General features: G+C 51.2%; 1 protein-coding gene across 1 annotated transcript; it reads left to right on the plus strand.

Annotated features, from left to right (window-relative positions):
* The first annotated feature begins 6,595 nt into the window (after positions 1–6,595).
* Positions 6,596–10,043, plus strand: CHADL (chondroadherin like). The gene is given in 5 exon segments (XM_054279456.1): positions 6,596–6,689; positions 6,692–6,891; positions 6,983–8,644; positions 9,314–9,480; positions 9,818–10,043. Coding segments are annotated over 5 exon segments (2,349 nt in total).
* Positions 10,044–12,983: the final 2,940 nt, after the last annotated feature.

Below are 12,983 nucleotides of genomic sequence, written 5' to 3' on the forward strand. Positions count from 1 at the left end.
AAGTCTGAGGAAACTTGGGGAGGACAGGCAGACAATTTTTTGTAATAAAACCTGAGGTAGTTTTTAAGGGCCTGAAAGATATTTTTGAGTTAAAATCTCAGGTAATCTGCGTGGGACTGAATGAATATTTTTGAGGCAAAATCCGAGGTAATCTGTACAGGAAAAATAGGGAAAATTTGTCAGGGAAAATCTGAGGGAAATCAGATTTTCAAAATGTCAAAAAGGACATTTTGGAGGTAAAGTTGGAGGTAATAAGTAGGTGGCATTTTGGGGTTTAAATAAGAGGTAATGTATAGATGCAGATGGGGACACTATGAAGCGAAAATTGGAGGGATTCTCAATGGAATAGAACATTTTGGAAGGAAAATCTGAAGTAATCTGTAGGGACCGCAGTAAACACTGAGGGAGAGGTGGGTGCTCCAAGTGATGCTGAGGGGATGTGAGTGTCATTGAGGGAATATGCGTGTCACTGAGGGGACAGGTGTCCCTGAGTGAGTGGCAGGTGCCCCATGTGCCACTGAGGGCGTAACAGGTCACAGAAGGAATGGCCAATTCCCTGAGGGGCGGTAAATGTGAAGCCCAAAACTGGGCAAGAAAATAAAACTCTGAATAAACAAATACCTACAGAGGAGATATTTGTTTATTCAGTGCTGGGAGTGAGGTGGATTTTTCCACCAAAACCTCACTCCATCTTCTTTAGCCTTCGCTTACATTTTAAAAGTATTTCCATGCAATATCACAATTTCACTATATCATTAATAAACATTAATATTTGTATTAAGCTGTGTCATCAGTTTGTTGCTTTTGTGCATGTGTCAGTTCCTTCTGTGGTGGACGTCAGTCTTCTGGTGGACTTTTGATGAAAACTTCTGTAGTCTTCCTCACATTTGAACCTTTTACCTCTACAGCTCATGCCTGGTGCTTCTTTTTGGTCAGTCATTTAGATAATTTTGCCTTTTGGAAGTTCAGTTAGAACTTGCTATCTTCCTCTTGAGGGTGCTTGGTCTCTCACTGCCTTTGCTAGCTCACTTGTTTTATGGCACATCTTGTTACAATACACTGAAAGTAAAATGTGAAATAATCTCTATGGTATAGAACATTTTAGGAGCAAAATCTGAGGTAATCTGTAGGGGATATTTTGGAGGGGAAATCTGAAGAAATCTGTAGGGGACATTTTAGAGGGAAAACTTGAGGTAATCTATATGGGACAGAAAAAATATTTTTGAGATAAAATCTTAGGTGACTTATAGGATACAGCTAGGGGATGTTTTGGAGGGAAAATCAGAGGTAATCTTCTGGGGTGTCCGAAGTCACTTTCTTGTAAAAAAACCTGAGATAATTTATTTTAAACAAATTAGCGCTTTTTTGACAGGTGAATTTGGGGTAATTTAGGGAGGAAAAAGGGGCATTTCTGAGGGAGAGAGTCTATTGTAACACATCATTCCAATGCAGCATCTTTGACAGAAAATCTGAGATACCTTAGAAGGGAAAGAGGTGACATTTTTAGCTGAAACCCTGTGGTACTTTAGAAGGGTACTGTCACGGGCAGAATGGGAGCTGCAGAACAAATCTGTTAGAAAAGCCCTCCTGCTCAGTCATGAGGTGCAGAAACAACACCCTTGCTTTCTAAACTCCTCACAGAGGAACCTGGGTGTGGTGTAATCCAGTCTCAGCCCCAGATCTATCAATGGTTTATGCCTAAAAGATTTTATAGAAGTGAACTTTTATACAATTTTGTCCTTCAGGATAAAGGATTGCAAACCAAATATATTCATATAAATGTATTAATACATTATTTATTATTATAATAACTAGACAAAAGTATCTTAATCAAAATTGTTTACTACACAATAAAGGCACTATAGAACAATGTAGTGTAATGCACTGTTCGGAACAAAGACTGAAGTGATTATATTAAAACAAGCAAAAAGAAAAAAATTTATTCTATTAATGTTAGTGTAACTTAGCCATGCAAAAAATAGTGGCAAATATCATTTGGGACTGGGTGGCTGGAGGCTCAGCCTGTGGGGCTGCTGGTTTAGGGCAAATTTGGGAGAGAACTTCTGAAGGGGTTTTTCTAGAAAGTAGATTTAAGTGGCGCTTTTTTAAAATCGGTTTGGGAAAATATTTCTTTGAAGAAAAGTGGAAAAATTTGTTTATTTAATTGGTAAAGCATTTACTAGTATAAAAAAAATGAATAATAATAAACAATAAAACTTTTTGTTGCTCTAAAAGAGGTGACAAATTTAGAAAGTCTCTTTTGTGGGTTGTAGTTTAATTTACTCAGTCTCTTATTAGTTTCTCTGGTGCTGGAAATGCTGCGGACCAGGCCTGGCCGGGTGGGCTACAGGTGTGAGCTGCTGGTGCTCTTCTGGGTGCTCAGTCTAGAATAGATCTAAAGAAAAGATAAACTACAGTCTAGGGAAATTGTCTGCTTTAAATAGCTAAAAACTAGCTAAAAGCAAAGCAAAGTCTTGTTTTGCTCTTTGTCTGTCTGCAGACAACACAGTCTAGGAGTAGGAAGGTGGAGGAGTGACTGAAGTTTCTGAAAACAAACTGCACACTTCTTTTTCTGTTCTCTTTGCTCTTAGAATTAGTCGTAAAGGTGTAAAACTTATTTCTGGCCTAAAGAGATAAATGGGGATATGAGCATTATAAAGTCGCTCATGGACACTGGCAGGGCCAGGGCACCTTCCTGGTGCCGCGGCTGCCTTTGCGCTGGGCGAGCTCCCTGTGTGCAGGGCTGGGTCTGTGCTGTCCTTGGCCTTTGGCCGCTGTGCTCCTTTGGCTGCCCAGAGAGAGGGGCAGCCCGGTAAGGAAGGTCAGAGCCCCTGTTTCCTCCTCTGAGGGGGGAAATGGAGCTCTCCCGGCCCCCAGCCCAGCCACTCGCCCTGTCAGCAGGGCGGGGCCTTTTGCCCAGCCCCGGCGCGTTCTGCCAGCCGCTGGGCCCTGGCCAGCGTGACTCCCTGTACTCGGGGCACGTCACAGCCTTTGTCCCTGTGCCACCCCTGAAGCGCCTCAAGGCCCCCGTGTCCCCCCGCAGTGCTGCAAGGGCAGGTCCGATGCTTTCCTCTCCCACTCAGCGGTAGGGGTGGCTCCCTAGAGCAGGCTGACTGCACAGAACGTGCTCCCTCTTCTGGGCCTGTCTTCCCCTCCCCTTCCCTGTCTTCCCTTCAGTTGGTGTGAGTGAGCAAGTGCGTTTGTCCCGCGTTTAGCCCCCCTTTAGAAATAGAGCAGGGTAGCTTAGACTTCCCAGGAGGGAAAGAGGAGCTGTGTGTGGTCATAGGGAGGCCCCTAAAAATGCACGGGTGGGGAATGTGTCCGCCTTGCCCCTGCCGTCTGAGGACAGCGCAGAGCCGCTTAGCGGTAGCGGGGGCACCGTGACCCGCCTGTAGCCAGGGCCTGGGGCTGTGCCCAAGCTGCCGGTCCTGCTGGTGAGCTGCCAGCGTGCCGGCCCGGTACTCGGGGACTGTGTCACGACCTTGTGGAGCCATTTGTCCCCAGGAGCAGCCCCAGGTCCCTGTAAACAGGGCTGGGGAGTCTGCTTTAGCCAGGTGACAGCAATGAGCATTCTCAGGCCCTTGTGAGAGCACAGGCTGAAGAAGTGCTGTGCCGCAGGGCGCAGTCCCACCTTTGGTGCAGTTTTGGGCTGGTGTCTTGGGTGCTGGTGCTGAGGCTGGTGAGGAGGCTCCCGGGGCTCCTGTAGATGGCTATCGCCATGCTGCCCTGCAGCCAGGCCTCTTTAATGGGGTGCAGGCTGGAGCCTGTGTGCTATGGTGCTTGTTGCGGGGTGTTGGGCTGTGAGGGACAGCCCTGTAAGTGGGGTTGTGTGCATCCCCTGCCCTCGGCAGGCAGCTGGAGGGATCCCCTGTAACCAGGCTGGTATCCCTGGCCCCGGTCTTTCAGAGGTGTGGGGTCAGGAGTCATGGGGCCGGGTGTGTGCCCTCCCTGTCCTCGGGGCTGGGCCCTGGCCCTTCAGCTTCAGGTCGTGAGCCTGACTGTAGTCTCGTTCCTGTTGGCCTCGGGAAAGACTGAGCTCTGTGGCTCCCTGGGTGTGGACCAGCCTGTAAGCAGGCTGTGGGTCTGCGAGCCTTTGTGCTCCTTCAGCTGGCAGCCAGCATGGGGTGGCCACCCCATTACTGGGGAGTGCCCCGGAATTGGAGAGAAGGAGCCTCCATAGGCCTTGGGGACCAGGGCCGCCCTGTAAGTGGGGGCCAGTGCTCTGGAGTCCTGGGCACTTTGCATTCCAGGCAGCAGCCTGAACCCCCTGTAAGCAGGGGTGCAGCCTCTTGGCTGCTGCTTTGCATGCCCAGCTTCATTTGCCCAGAGAGCCTTGCTCCCAGCATCGCATGGGACTTCACCAGACGAGCTCCGTAGTAGAATGGGAAGGTAAGAGCAGCAGCTTGGAACTGAAGCTGGAGGATTTTGGGCAGCTGGGGGGTTTGTGGGTGGCTGCTTGAGGGTCTGGCTGTGGGGCTGTTGGGTCACGGTTCCCTTTGGGAGCTGGAGCTTCTCAGGCCCGAGTGTGTCATCCTACATTGGCAGAAGCTGTGGGACAAGGAGGTAAGTGAGCAGGAGCAGGTGCAGCTTCAAAGTCCAGTGCTGAATGGTGAGGTAAGAGCAGCAGGGATGTGTGGCAGGTCTTGGAAGATGCCAGTGTCTCTACTGGGACACGTTGGTTCTGGCAGGTGAGATTGCTGCCAGGAGACAGTCACTCTTTGCTCTCCCTGATGGGACATGAAGGTAGCACACCTGAACTTCCACTCTGGCTGCTGTCCAGCCTACCCTACTGCCCTCTGCCTGGCCCTTCCATCATCTACTGTGTCCAGGAGCCCCCTTCCCTGGCTTGTCAACAGCCTGTAGAGCAAAATCTCCCTGGTGGTGGCCTGGCCTCTGCTGGAGAACCATGGAGAGGGTAAGGTCTTGTACTAGGCACTGAATGTCTCCTCTGGCCCTTCCCCAGCCTCACCCCAGCCTCTTATTTTGCTCATTTACCCAGCAATGCTCTCAGCTGCTTCAGCTTCTACCTAGGCTGCTGCATAGGAGAAGGGCTTGAACTGGAATGTGATACTAGTATCACATCTTCCAATATTTTTGTAAGGCTGCAGATCTCTTCCCGTTCCCTGGGAGAGTAAAACAACAGTCTGGAAGGAAAATGAACGCCTCCATGTCCTTCTGTAAGCTAATGATGATGATGCAGGCAATGCCAATCCAGCCTCTCCTAAACAAGCAAAAAAGCAAGATCAGGAGAGTGGAGGGCTGTAAACGTGGCAGGACTGGTCAGCTGCCTCTCCTTTTGCTCAGGCTTACGACTGCCATTGCAATTCGTCTTTGAATTTGGCTGAATGTCATCTTTCTGCCCTGCAGCTCTGTAGCTCCTGCGACTAACACAGCCTGGAAAATGAAGGCAGAGCCCTGGAAACAGTGAATGCAAACCCCACATGGGCTTTGCTGGGTTGGTGCTCTCAGCCCCCGGTGAATCGAGGGGGAGGTAATGTCTGGGTTGCTGCCCTCTCCCCAGGAGTGGCTTACCCTTCCTCCCCCCGTCCTTTTCCTCCTCCCACGTTTGTGGCTCTGCCTGGTGAGAGCTGCTGGGAAAGCAACACAACGGGGCCCATTCAGTTCTCACTTCTGCAAGGAGAGCAAACAGCAGTGCAGGAGCTCGGCAGCTGCTAGACAGGGCAGGGGACACTTTCCTCTCTTCGACACATCTTGAAGTCCAGGTACTCCAAACTCTATCCAGGTGTGAGGGAGGGAGTGATGGCATGATGTCTGGCATGTGGCAGTGCTCCAGGCACAGCATGGGGACTGAGTTTAGGGACATTACTTGGTGGCACTGGGCGTGCAGGAGAGGGCTGCCCCAGTGTGTGTGTGTGTCTGCGTGTCTGTGTGTGTGTAGGCTGCAGCAGGACTAGATGGGGTGACAGCAGGAGAGCAGTGTAGGTGTATGGGACCACAGGGGACAATGAGCTACAGTGGGCATGAGGCTGTGCACTACAGTGGCTCCACAAATTTAAGCCTTGCAGACCCCACTGATGCTGTCTCAGAGTTTAGCAGGATGCATTGGTCATATCTGCAGCCTGCTGCCTCCTCTGTGTTTCTCCCAGCCTTGGCCTCTCTCTGATACCTTCACCCCAGGGGCTCACTCCTGCCCAGCCAAAACCAACCTTTCCTTCCTGCAGCTAAACAGTGGAGTTCTATTCCAAACACTCCTATGAATAGCTTTGGAGGGAAGCAGGGAACTTGCAGGGAGAGAGGCAGATGACCAGGATGGTGGAGACATGGGGCATTTGCCATTTAAAGAAGGGTAGCAGCTCAGAAGCCTGTGTGATCACATTCTCTGGATGGCTACACCTGCTGGCCTTACAAAAAGAATTGTAGGAGAGATATTGATAGCTTGCACAGTCCAAGGCAATCTTAAGTTAGTGATATTTGAAGAAAATGCAGGGGTAGGGTAGGTGTCTGTTTCAAGACAGCTCCTTGTGAGTGACCTGCTAGATGCGACATTCACTTTTCATTCCAAGAATTCCTCCTCTCTTTTTTCCACTCTTCCTCTTTTATAACTTGTGAAATCATAGTATGAAAGCAAGAGAAAATGAGACCTGACCCATTAAGTGACAGCAGCAGCCATCTTGGTACATGGGGTACCAAGCAGGCGATGCTGTTTGGGGATGCATGTGAGCTTTGCCTCTCCCCGGCCTTACATCTGTCTCTCCCCAGCCACAGGTGCCCTCCAATATGGGGCCATCCTGGGGACTCCTCCTGCTTGCAGCAGCCTTGGGGGCGACGGCTGCTGCCCGCTGTCCTGCACCCTGTGTATGCGATAACCTCCGTGCCCATGTCCTGTGTCTCAATGGGAGCCTGACTGCCATCCCTGACACCATCCCAGAGGTGGGAAGGGGAAGAAAGGTCAAGGGATGGGGAGAGAAAATAGGTATGGCAGCCCTGGGGTGATGCAGTGTTTTATTTGTGTGACTGACAGCTCACCAGAAAACTAGACCTTCGGGGCAACAGTTTCATGGTCATCCCAGCAGGAGCCTTCCTTGCTACCCCCTACCTGACACACTTAGACCTACGGCATTGCAAGGTGGAGAGGTTGGAGGAAGGGGCTTTCCGGGGTCTGGGGAGGCTTGTCTACCTGAACCTAGCCTCCAATGGCATAGCCCTCCTCTATCAGGAGTCCCTGGATGGGCTCTTCTCCCTCCAGCAACTCATTCTGGAGGGGAATCGCATTGAAGAGATACAGCCGGGTGCTTTTGGCCATCTGGCATCCCTCACTGTCCTCGACCTGAGGGCAAATGCTTTGGTATACCTCCCAGACATGATCTTCCAGGGTCTGCAGGTTCTTAGATGGCTCCGGCTGTCTCACAATGCCCTCCATGTGCTGGGCTCTGAGGCCTTTGCTGCTCTGCCTGCCCTGCGCAGGCTGAGCCTGGACCACAACGAGCTGCAGGCACTGCCTGGCGAGGCTCTTGCCAGGTTGGATGGGGCTACCCGGCTAGACCTGGGCCACAACCCCATCACCTACGTGGCCGAGGAAGCCCTGGCCATGGCCTCGCTGAGGCACCTCTTCCTGGACCACGCCTCCCTCCAGGATGTGGCACCCGATGCCTTTGCCCGCAGTCCCCAGCTCCGTATTCTGGACCTCCGGGAAAACCAGCTGCAGGGGCTGCCACCCCTGGCTGGGGCAGGGGGGCTGGTAAGGGTCAGCCTGGATGGGAACCCTCTTCTCTGCTCCTGCCTCCTGCGCCCCTTCCACAAGTGGCTGGCAAGGGCACGAGTGCAGGCCGAGGGTGCCTGTGCTGCACCCCCTGCTCTCCGTGGCCGGTCCCTCGACTCCCTGAAGCCCCCTGAGATGAGATGCAGTCGCCTCCAGCCACTCCCCAGCCCCACGGCACCGCCAGAGCAGCCGAGTTCAGCCGGCAGCAGGCAGTGTCCCCGGGGATGTGTCTGCTCCCCTGATTTCCACCATGGGTCCTGTGAGAACAGGGACCTGCGGGACATCCCTCGGCACTTCCCTGAGGACACGCGCCTTCTCGACCTGCGCCGAAACCGCTTCAGGACAGTGCCACCGCATGCCTTCCCTGGCCTGAAGGAGCTGGTGTCACTCCACCTGCAGAGGTGCAGCATCAGGGAGCTGCAGCCCGGGGCACTCCGGGGGCTGGAGAGCCTGGTCTACCTGTACCTCACCGACAACCACCTCTCCACCCTGGAGGCTGCTGCCTTTGAGGGGGCCCCGCAGCTGGCCTACCTCGACCTGGACCACAACGCCTTCACCCGTGTGCCTGCGGGCACCTTCCGGCTCTTGCCCAACCTCATTTCCCTCCATCTGCAGCACAACGCCATCGGGGAGCTGGTGGAGGGTGACCTGGTCGGAGCCAGGGGGCTCCGCTGGCTCTACCTAGCTGGGAATGCCATCAGGCACATTGCCCCGGCTGCCCTGGCTCCCACCAAGATGCTGGAAAAGCTGCAGCTGGAGGGAAACCACTTGTCAGAGGTGCCCACAGCAGCCCTGCGGGGCCTGCCTGTCCTGAGTGAGTTGAAGCTGTCCCGAAACCCCATCAAGCACATGGAGGATGGTGTCTTCCTGCCAGTGGCCTCCAGCCTGCAGCACCTCTACCTGGACCACATGGGCCTGGAGCAGGTGAGTGTCTTATGGGACTCCCAAGGGGCAGTGGCACCACAGGGCATATTAGCTGGTGGCCCCTATAGGGTCATCCAAAGAGACATCCTCGAATTCCCAAGCCTTCAGGAGGTGTTCTATAGCCTGGGAAGCCAGATTTTTTCAGGCTCATCTGTAGCATTCCCTTGCTTCAACCTTCATCCTGGCTCCCTTGGGAGAAGCTTATTCCCTCCAGTCCTTTAACACCTAATTTCATTGGAGTCCACACCATTTCCTAAACCATCTCCTTCCCCCAGCTCTGGCCAGATTGTTCTTTCTCTTATTACAGGGTGTCCTGTGTCCTGCAGGCCTCTCCACTGCTATTATCCTGAATATTTCCATTCTCTCAAGGAAGTGGTATTAGCAGCACCCTCATAAAAACTGTGTATCTTAACAGCACCCAGGGATCACTCTGAGACCTCCTGCATGTGACCTTCTCTCTAAGACTGAACAAGAGTCTAATGAGTTCCAAAATGTGATTGAAATGGCTTGAATTAATTAACAGTCCCTCCTATTTAAAACAGCTCTTTTGTGGGCCACCAGCTTCAGGACAGGTTGTCAGGTCCCACAAGATGATCAGAAGTGCAAGGGCAGAGATCTGCTCCCCTGCCTTGATCAGCATGCCCCTGACCTACCCTTCTTCCATTGCAGATTTCCCCCTATGCCTTCACTGGCCTTGGCCCCAAGATCAGAAGCCTCTACTTGGAGAGCAATAAAATGAGTAACATACCTGACATGAACAACTTCACGGGGCTGGAGATCCTCAACCTGCAGGATGTGCCTTTCCACTGTGACTGCCAGCTTCTTCCACTGCACAGGTGAGTGCCACAAGGGGGGAGCAGCCTCAGGGATCTGCCTGGGGGGCAGCTGAACCTCCTATGGTAAAGGCACAAACTCACAGCCCACTGGCCATTTTTGGTCTTTTCCCGTGGTGGTAAGATGTAGCACACTTCTGTGTGCAAGGATGGAAGTTGCCTGGGCTTTCTGGGTGTAGGGAAAACAACCACAAGCAGGGCGGGCAAATATTGAGATATTCAGAGGTCACCCAGGTTACCTGGCCTTACTTTGAAGTGATCATTCACTTACAGGCGTAGACTTTTGCCTTTTCTTTCACCCTTCCTCATTTCTTTCCCTGATCTTCTACCACATTTCCAGGTGGATCAACAAACTCAATCTCTGTGTAGGGGCCACCTGTGGTTCCCCTGCAGAAGCCCAGGGGCTGAAGGTGAAGCTTTCCACCACTTTCCAAACTTGTCCTGGCTGGGGACAAGGTGAGGCTGGGGAAACCAATCCTAACAAGACTAAAGCTGCAAGCAAGCCCAGCAAGAAAAAGAGGTTGGAAAAATCACCAGCCAGAGGCTTCAGTAAGAGCAGAGCTTAGGGTTTTTTAAGGTGTGTAGGACATGTGCTGGACACACAGGGCCATACCTACATTCTGACTAGAGCAGTTTTTCTAGACTTGTCCCCACCATGGAGACATGAATATTGCCCAAGGTGCATAGGAGAGCCTGGTGCCACCAAAACAATGCTGATTTGCCAAAGATGCAGGGTTTGCTTTTGCAAGACACAAAGGTACATTCCATAGAGTCTGCAGCATGCTTTGGTGATGAAAACAATGAAGCCAAATACTTGCTGCTTCTTTCCAAGGCTTCATCCAGCCATGTGAAAAAGCTGCTGTCCAGAAGTTTGGTTTTGTTTTTGAAAGCACTTTCACAGCTGCCAAAATCATAGGAGAACCCAGAGTGGGACTGCAACCAGCGTCATCCATTAAGGTCCTGCACTGGCACAAATCTTATTTTGAAAGCTTAAAAATTATTAGTGAAAATGTTGCCTTAATTCCCAGGAGTTCCTCAGAATTAAACCATATGCACATGGAAGCCTTTTATTTCCTGCAGAATTCGATCAGGGATCCATAAGTGATCCCATGATAAAGAATGTGCTCAACCTATTCCCCATGACTGCATAGGTTGGGACCCCAGACTCCAGCGGTCTGCTTAAATTGAAAAGGCTCTGAAAGATAAATGTACAGATAAAGATATGTTGTGACTAACTCGGGATTTTGGTGGCCTGGAAAGCAGTATGCAAGCCTTGCCCTCTTCCTGAAGTTGGTCACAGGGTTTTAGGGTACTGATCATAGACCAAATTTACAGTACAACTGTTAAAAAATTAAAAACTCAAACAATGCTCCAAGTCCTCTGCCATTCTGGGTTCAAAAGCATGAAATTACAGAAGTGGACACATAGTGCAGATGAATATCTGGTTTTGAGGCCAGTGCCATGGAGAAGGTTTTGGCTTTTGTGACAATAGTGTGTGCTTTAATGATTGTAACATGTTAGGTGGATGGGATCCACCTATCTATAAAGGGTAAGAGAATCTTTGGCAGCAGCCTGCCTAATGTGGTGAGATGGGCCTTAAACTAAGGAACTCAGTGTAGGTGAGGTCTGAAGGCCCATGGCTTCCTCTGGGGAGTAGATCACACCAATCAGTGCAGTGAAAGATGTTCCTTGACTGTCCCTCACAGTAAATATCAAAGAGCTGCCTCCAAAGGTGTTTATGGTTGTGGGTGAATCCTCCTAAACTTCTTCTTGGGCAATCCAATTGCTTACTTAAACCAGATGCGAGTGGGACAATTTCAGGTTCTTCCCTGGCAAGCTGTAGGATGGCATGAAAAGGTTAGAGGGACAGGGTGGTACTGAGTCCCTCTGCAGGTGACTTGAAGAGGTAGCAGACACAGGGGAGCACACTTGGAGTCTTGGAGAGGTAAGCCAGGGACTCCTGAGGTAACAGAAGCCAACAGGGATACCAGCAGGGAAATATCTCAAAGGAATTAAGGAGTGTTCCTCTGGGAAGGTGATGCAGCCAACAGCCTGGCCAAGGTGCCTTTACACCAAAGCACACAGAATGGGCAACAAACCAAAGGAGAGGCTGGGTGCACCATGCTGTTGGAAAGTTATGACCTTGTTACCATTACTGAAACTTGGTGGGACAAATTGTGTGACTGGAGTGTGACTATCAATGGCTGTGAGCTGTTCAGGAGACAGAAAGGAGGGAGAGGTGGAGGGGTTGCCCTCCATGTCAAGAGGTGCACTGAGTGTGAAGAGCTGTCTCTGAAGAACAGCCATGAGCAGGCTGAAACACTGTGGGTAAAAATCAGACACTGAGGTAACAAAAGGAGCCCTGAGGCCGGGCTCTGCTACAGCTGCCTGACCAAGGGGAGCCCACTGACAAAGCCTTCCTGCCCAGTCACAGGAGGTGTGGTGCTCACACGCTCCAGTCCTGCTGGGGGACTTCAGCACCCTGACAGCTACTGGGAAAGCACCAAGGTAACTGCAGGCAATCCAGGAGACTCCTGCAATGCATGGAAGATAGCTCCTTGAGCCAGGTGGACTTGTGTAAAGCTTTTGACACAGACCCTCACAATTATTCCCTCCAAACTGGAGTGATGGGTTCCATGGGTGGACTGTTTGGTGGATTAGGAATTGTTTTGATGGTTGACTGCAGAGGGTAGTGGTCAACAGCTGAGAGTCCCAGTGGACATCAGTGACCAGTGGTGTCCCTCAGGGGTCTGTATTGGGACCAGTGTTTTTTAATGTCTTCATTAATGACACAGACAAAACGATCAGGTGCACACTCAGCAAGTTTGCAGATAGCACCAAGCTGAGTGGTGCTCTTCACTCACCTGAAGGATGGCATGCCAGCCATAGGGATCTGAACAGACCCAAAAGTGAGCACATGGAAATCTCATGAGGTTTAACAAGACCCAGAGCAAGGTGCTGCACCTGGGTTGGGGCAACCCCAGGTATCAACACAAGCTGGGGCATGAAGGGATCAAGGGCAGTCCTGCTGAGGACTTGGGGATACAGGTGAATGAGAGGCTGGACATGACCCAGCAATGTGCATTCACAGCACAGAAAGCCAATCAAGCATCAAGAGATGAGTGAAAGCATCAAAAGCAGCATGGCCAGAGTGAGGGAGGGGATTCTCCCCCTCAGCTCTGGTGAGACCCCACCTGCAGTGCTGCATCCAGCCCTGAGGTCCTCTGCACAAAATCCAGCCCTGAGGTCCTCAGACATGTTGGAGCAAGTCCACAGGAGGCCACCAAAATGATTAAAGGGATAGAACACCTCTCCTATGAGGAAATGCTGATAGAATTGGGATTTTTCCCTCTGGAAAAGAGAAGGCTTCAATGTAACCTAACTGCAGTCTCCTGATACCTGAAGGGAACATACAGGCAAGATGAGACAAGACCACTTACAAGAGCATGTAGTGACAGCACAAGGAGGAATGGGTTCAAACTGAAAGACAGTAGTTTTAAATGATG

Source organism: Melozone crissalis, unplaced genomic scaffold (genome assembly GCF_028551555.1).
Source record: "Melozone crissalis strain CALT ecotype California unplaced genomic scaffold, PUWL_Pcris_2 ptg000004l_1, whole genome shotgun sequence".
Taxonomy (NCBI): domain Eukaryota; kingdom Metazoa; phylum Chordata; class Aves; order Passeriformes; family Passerellidae; genus Melozone; species Melozone crissalis.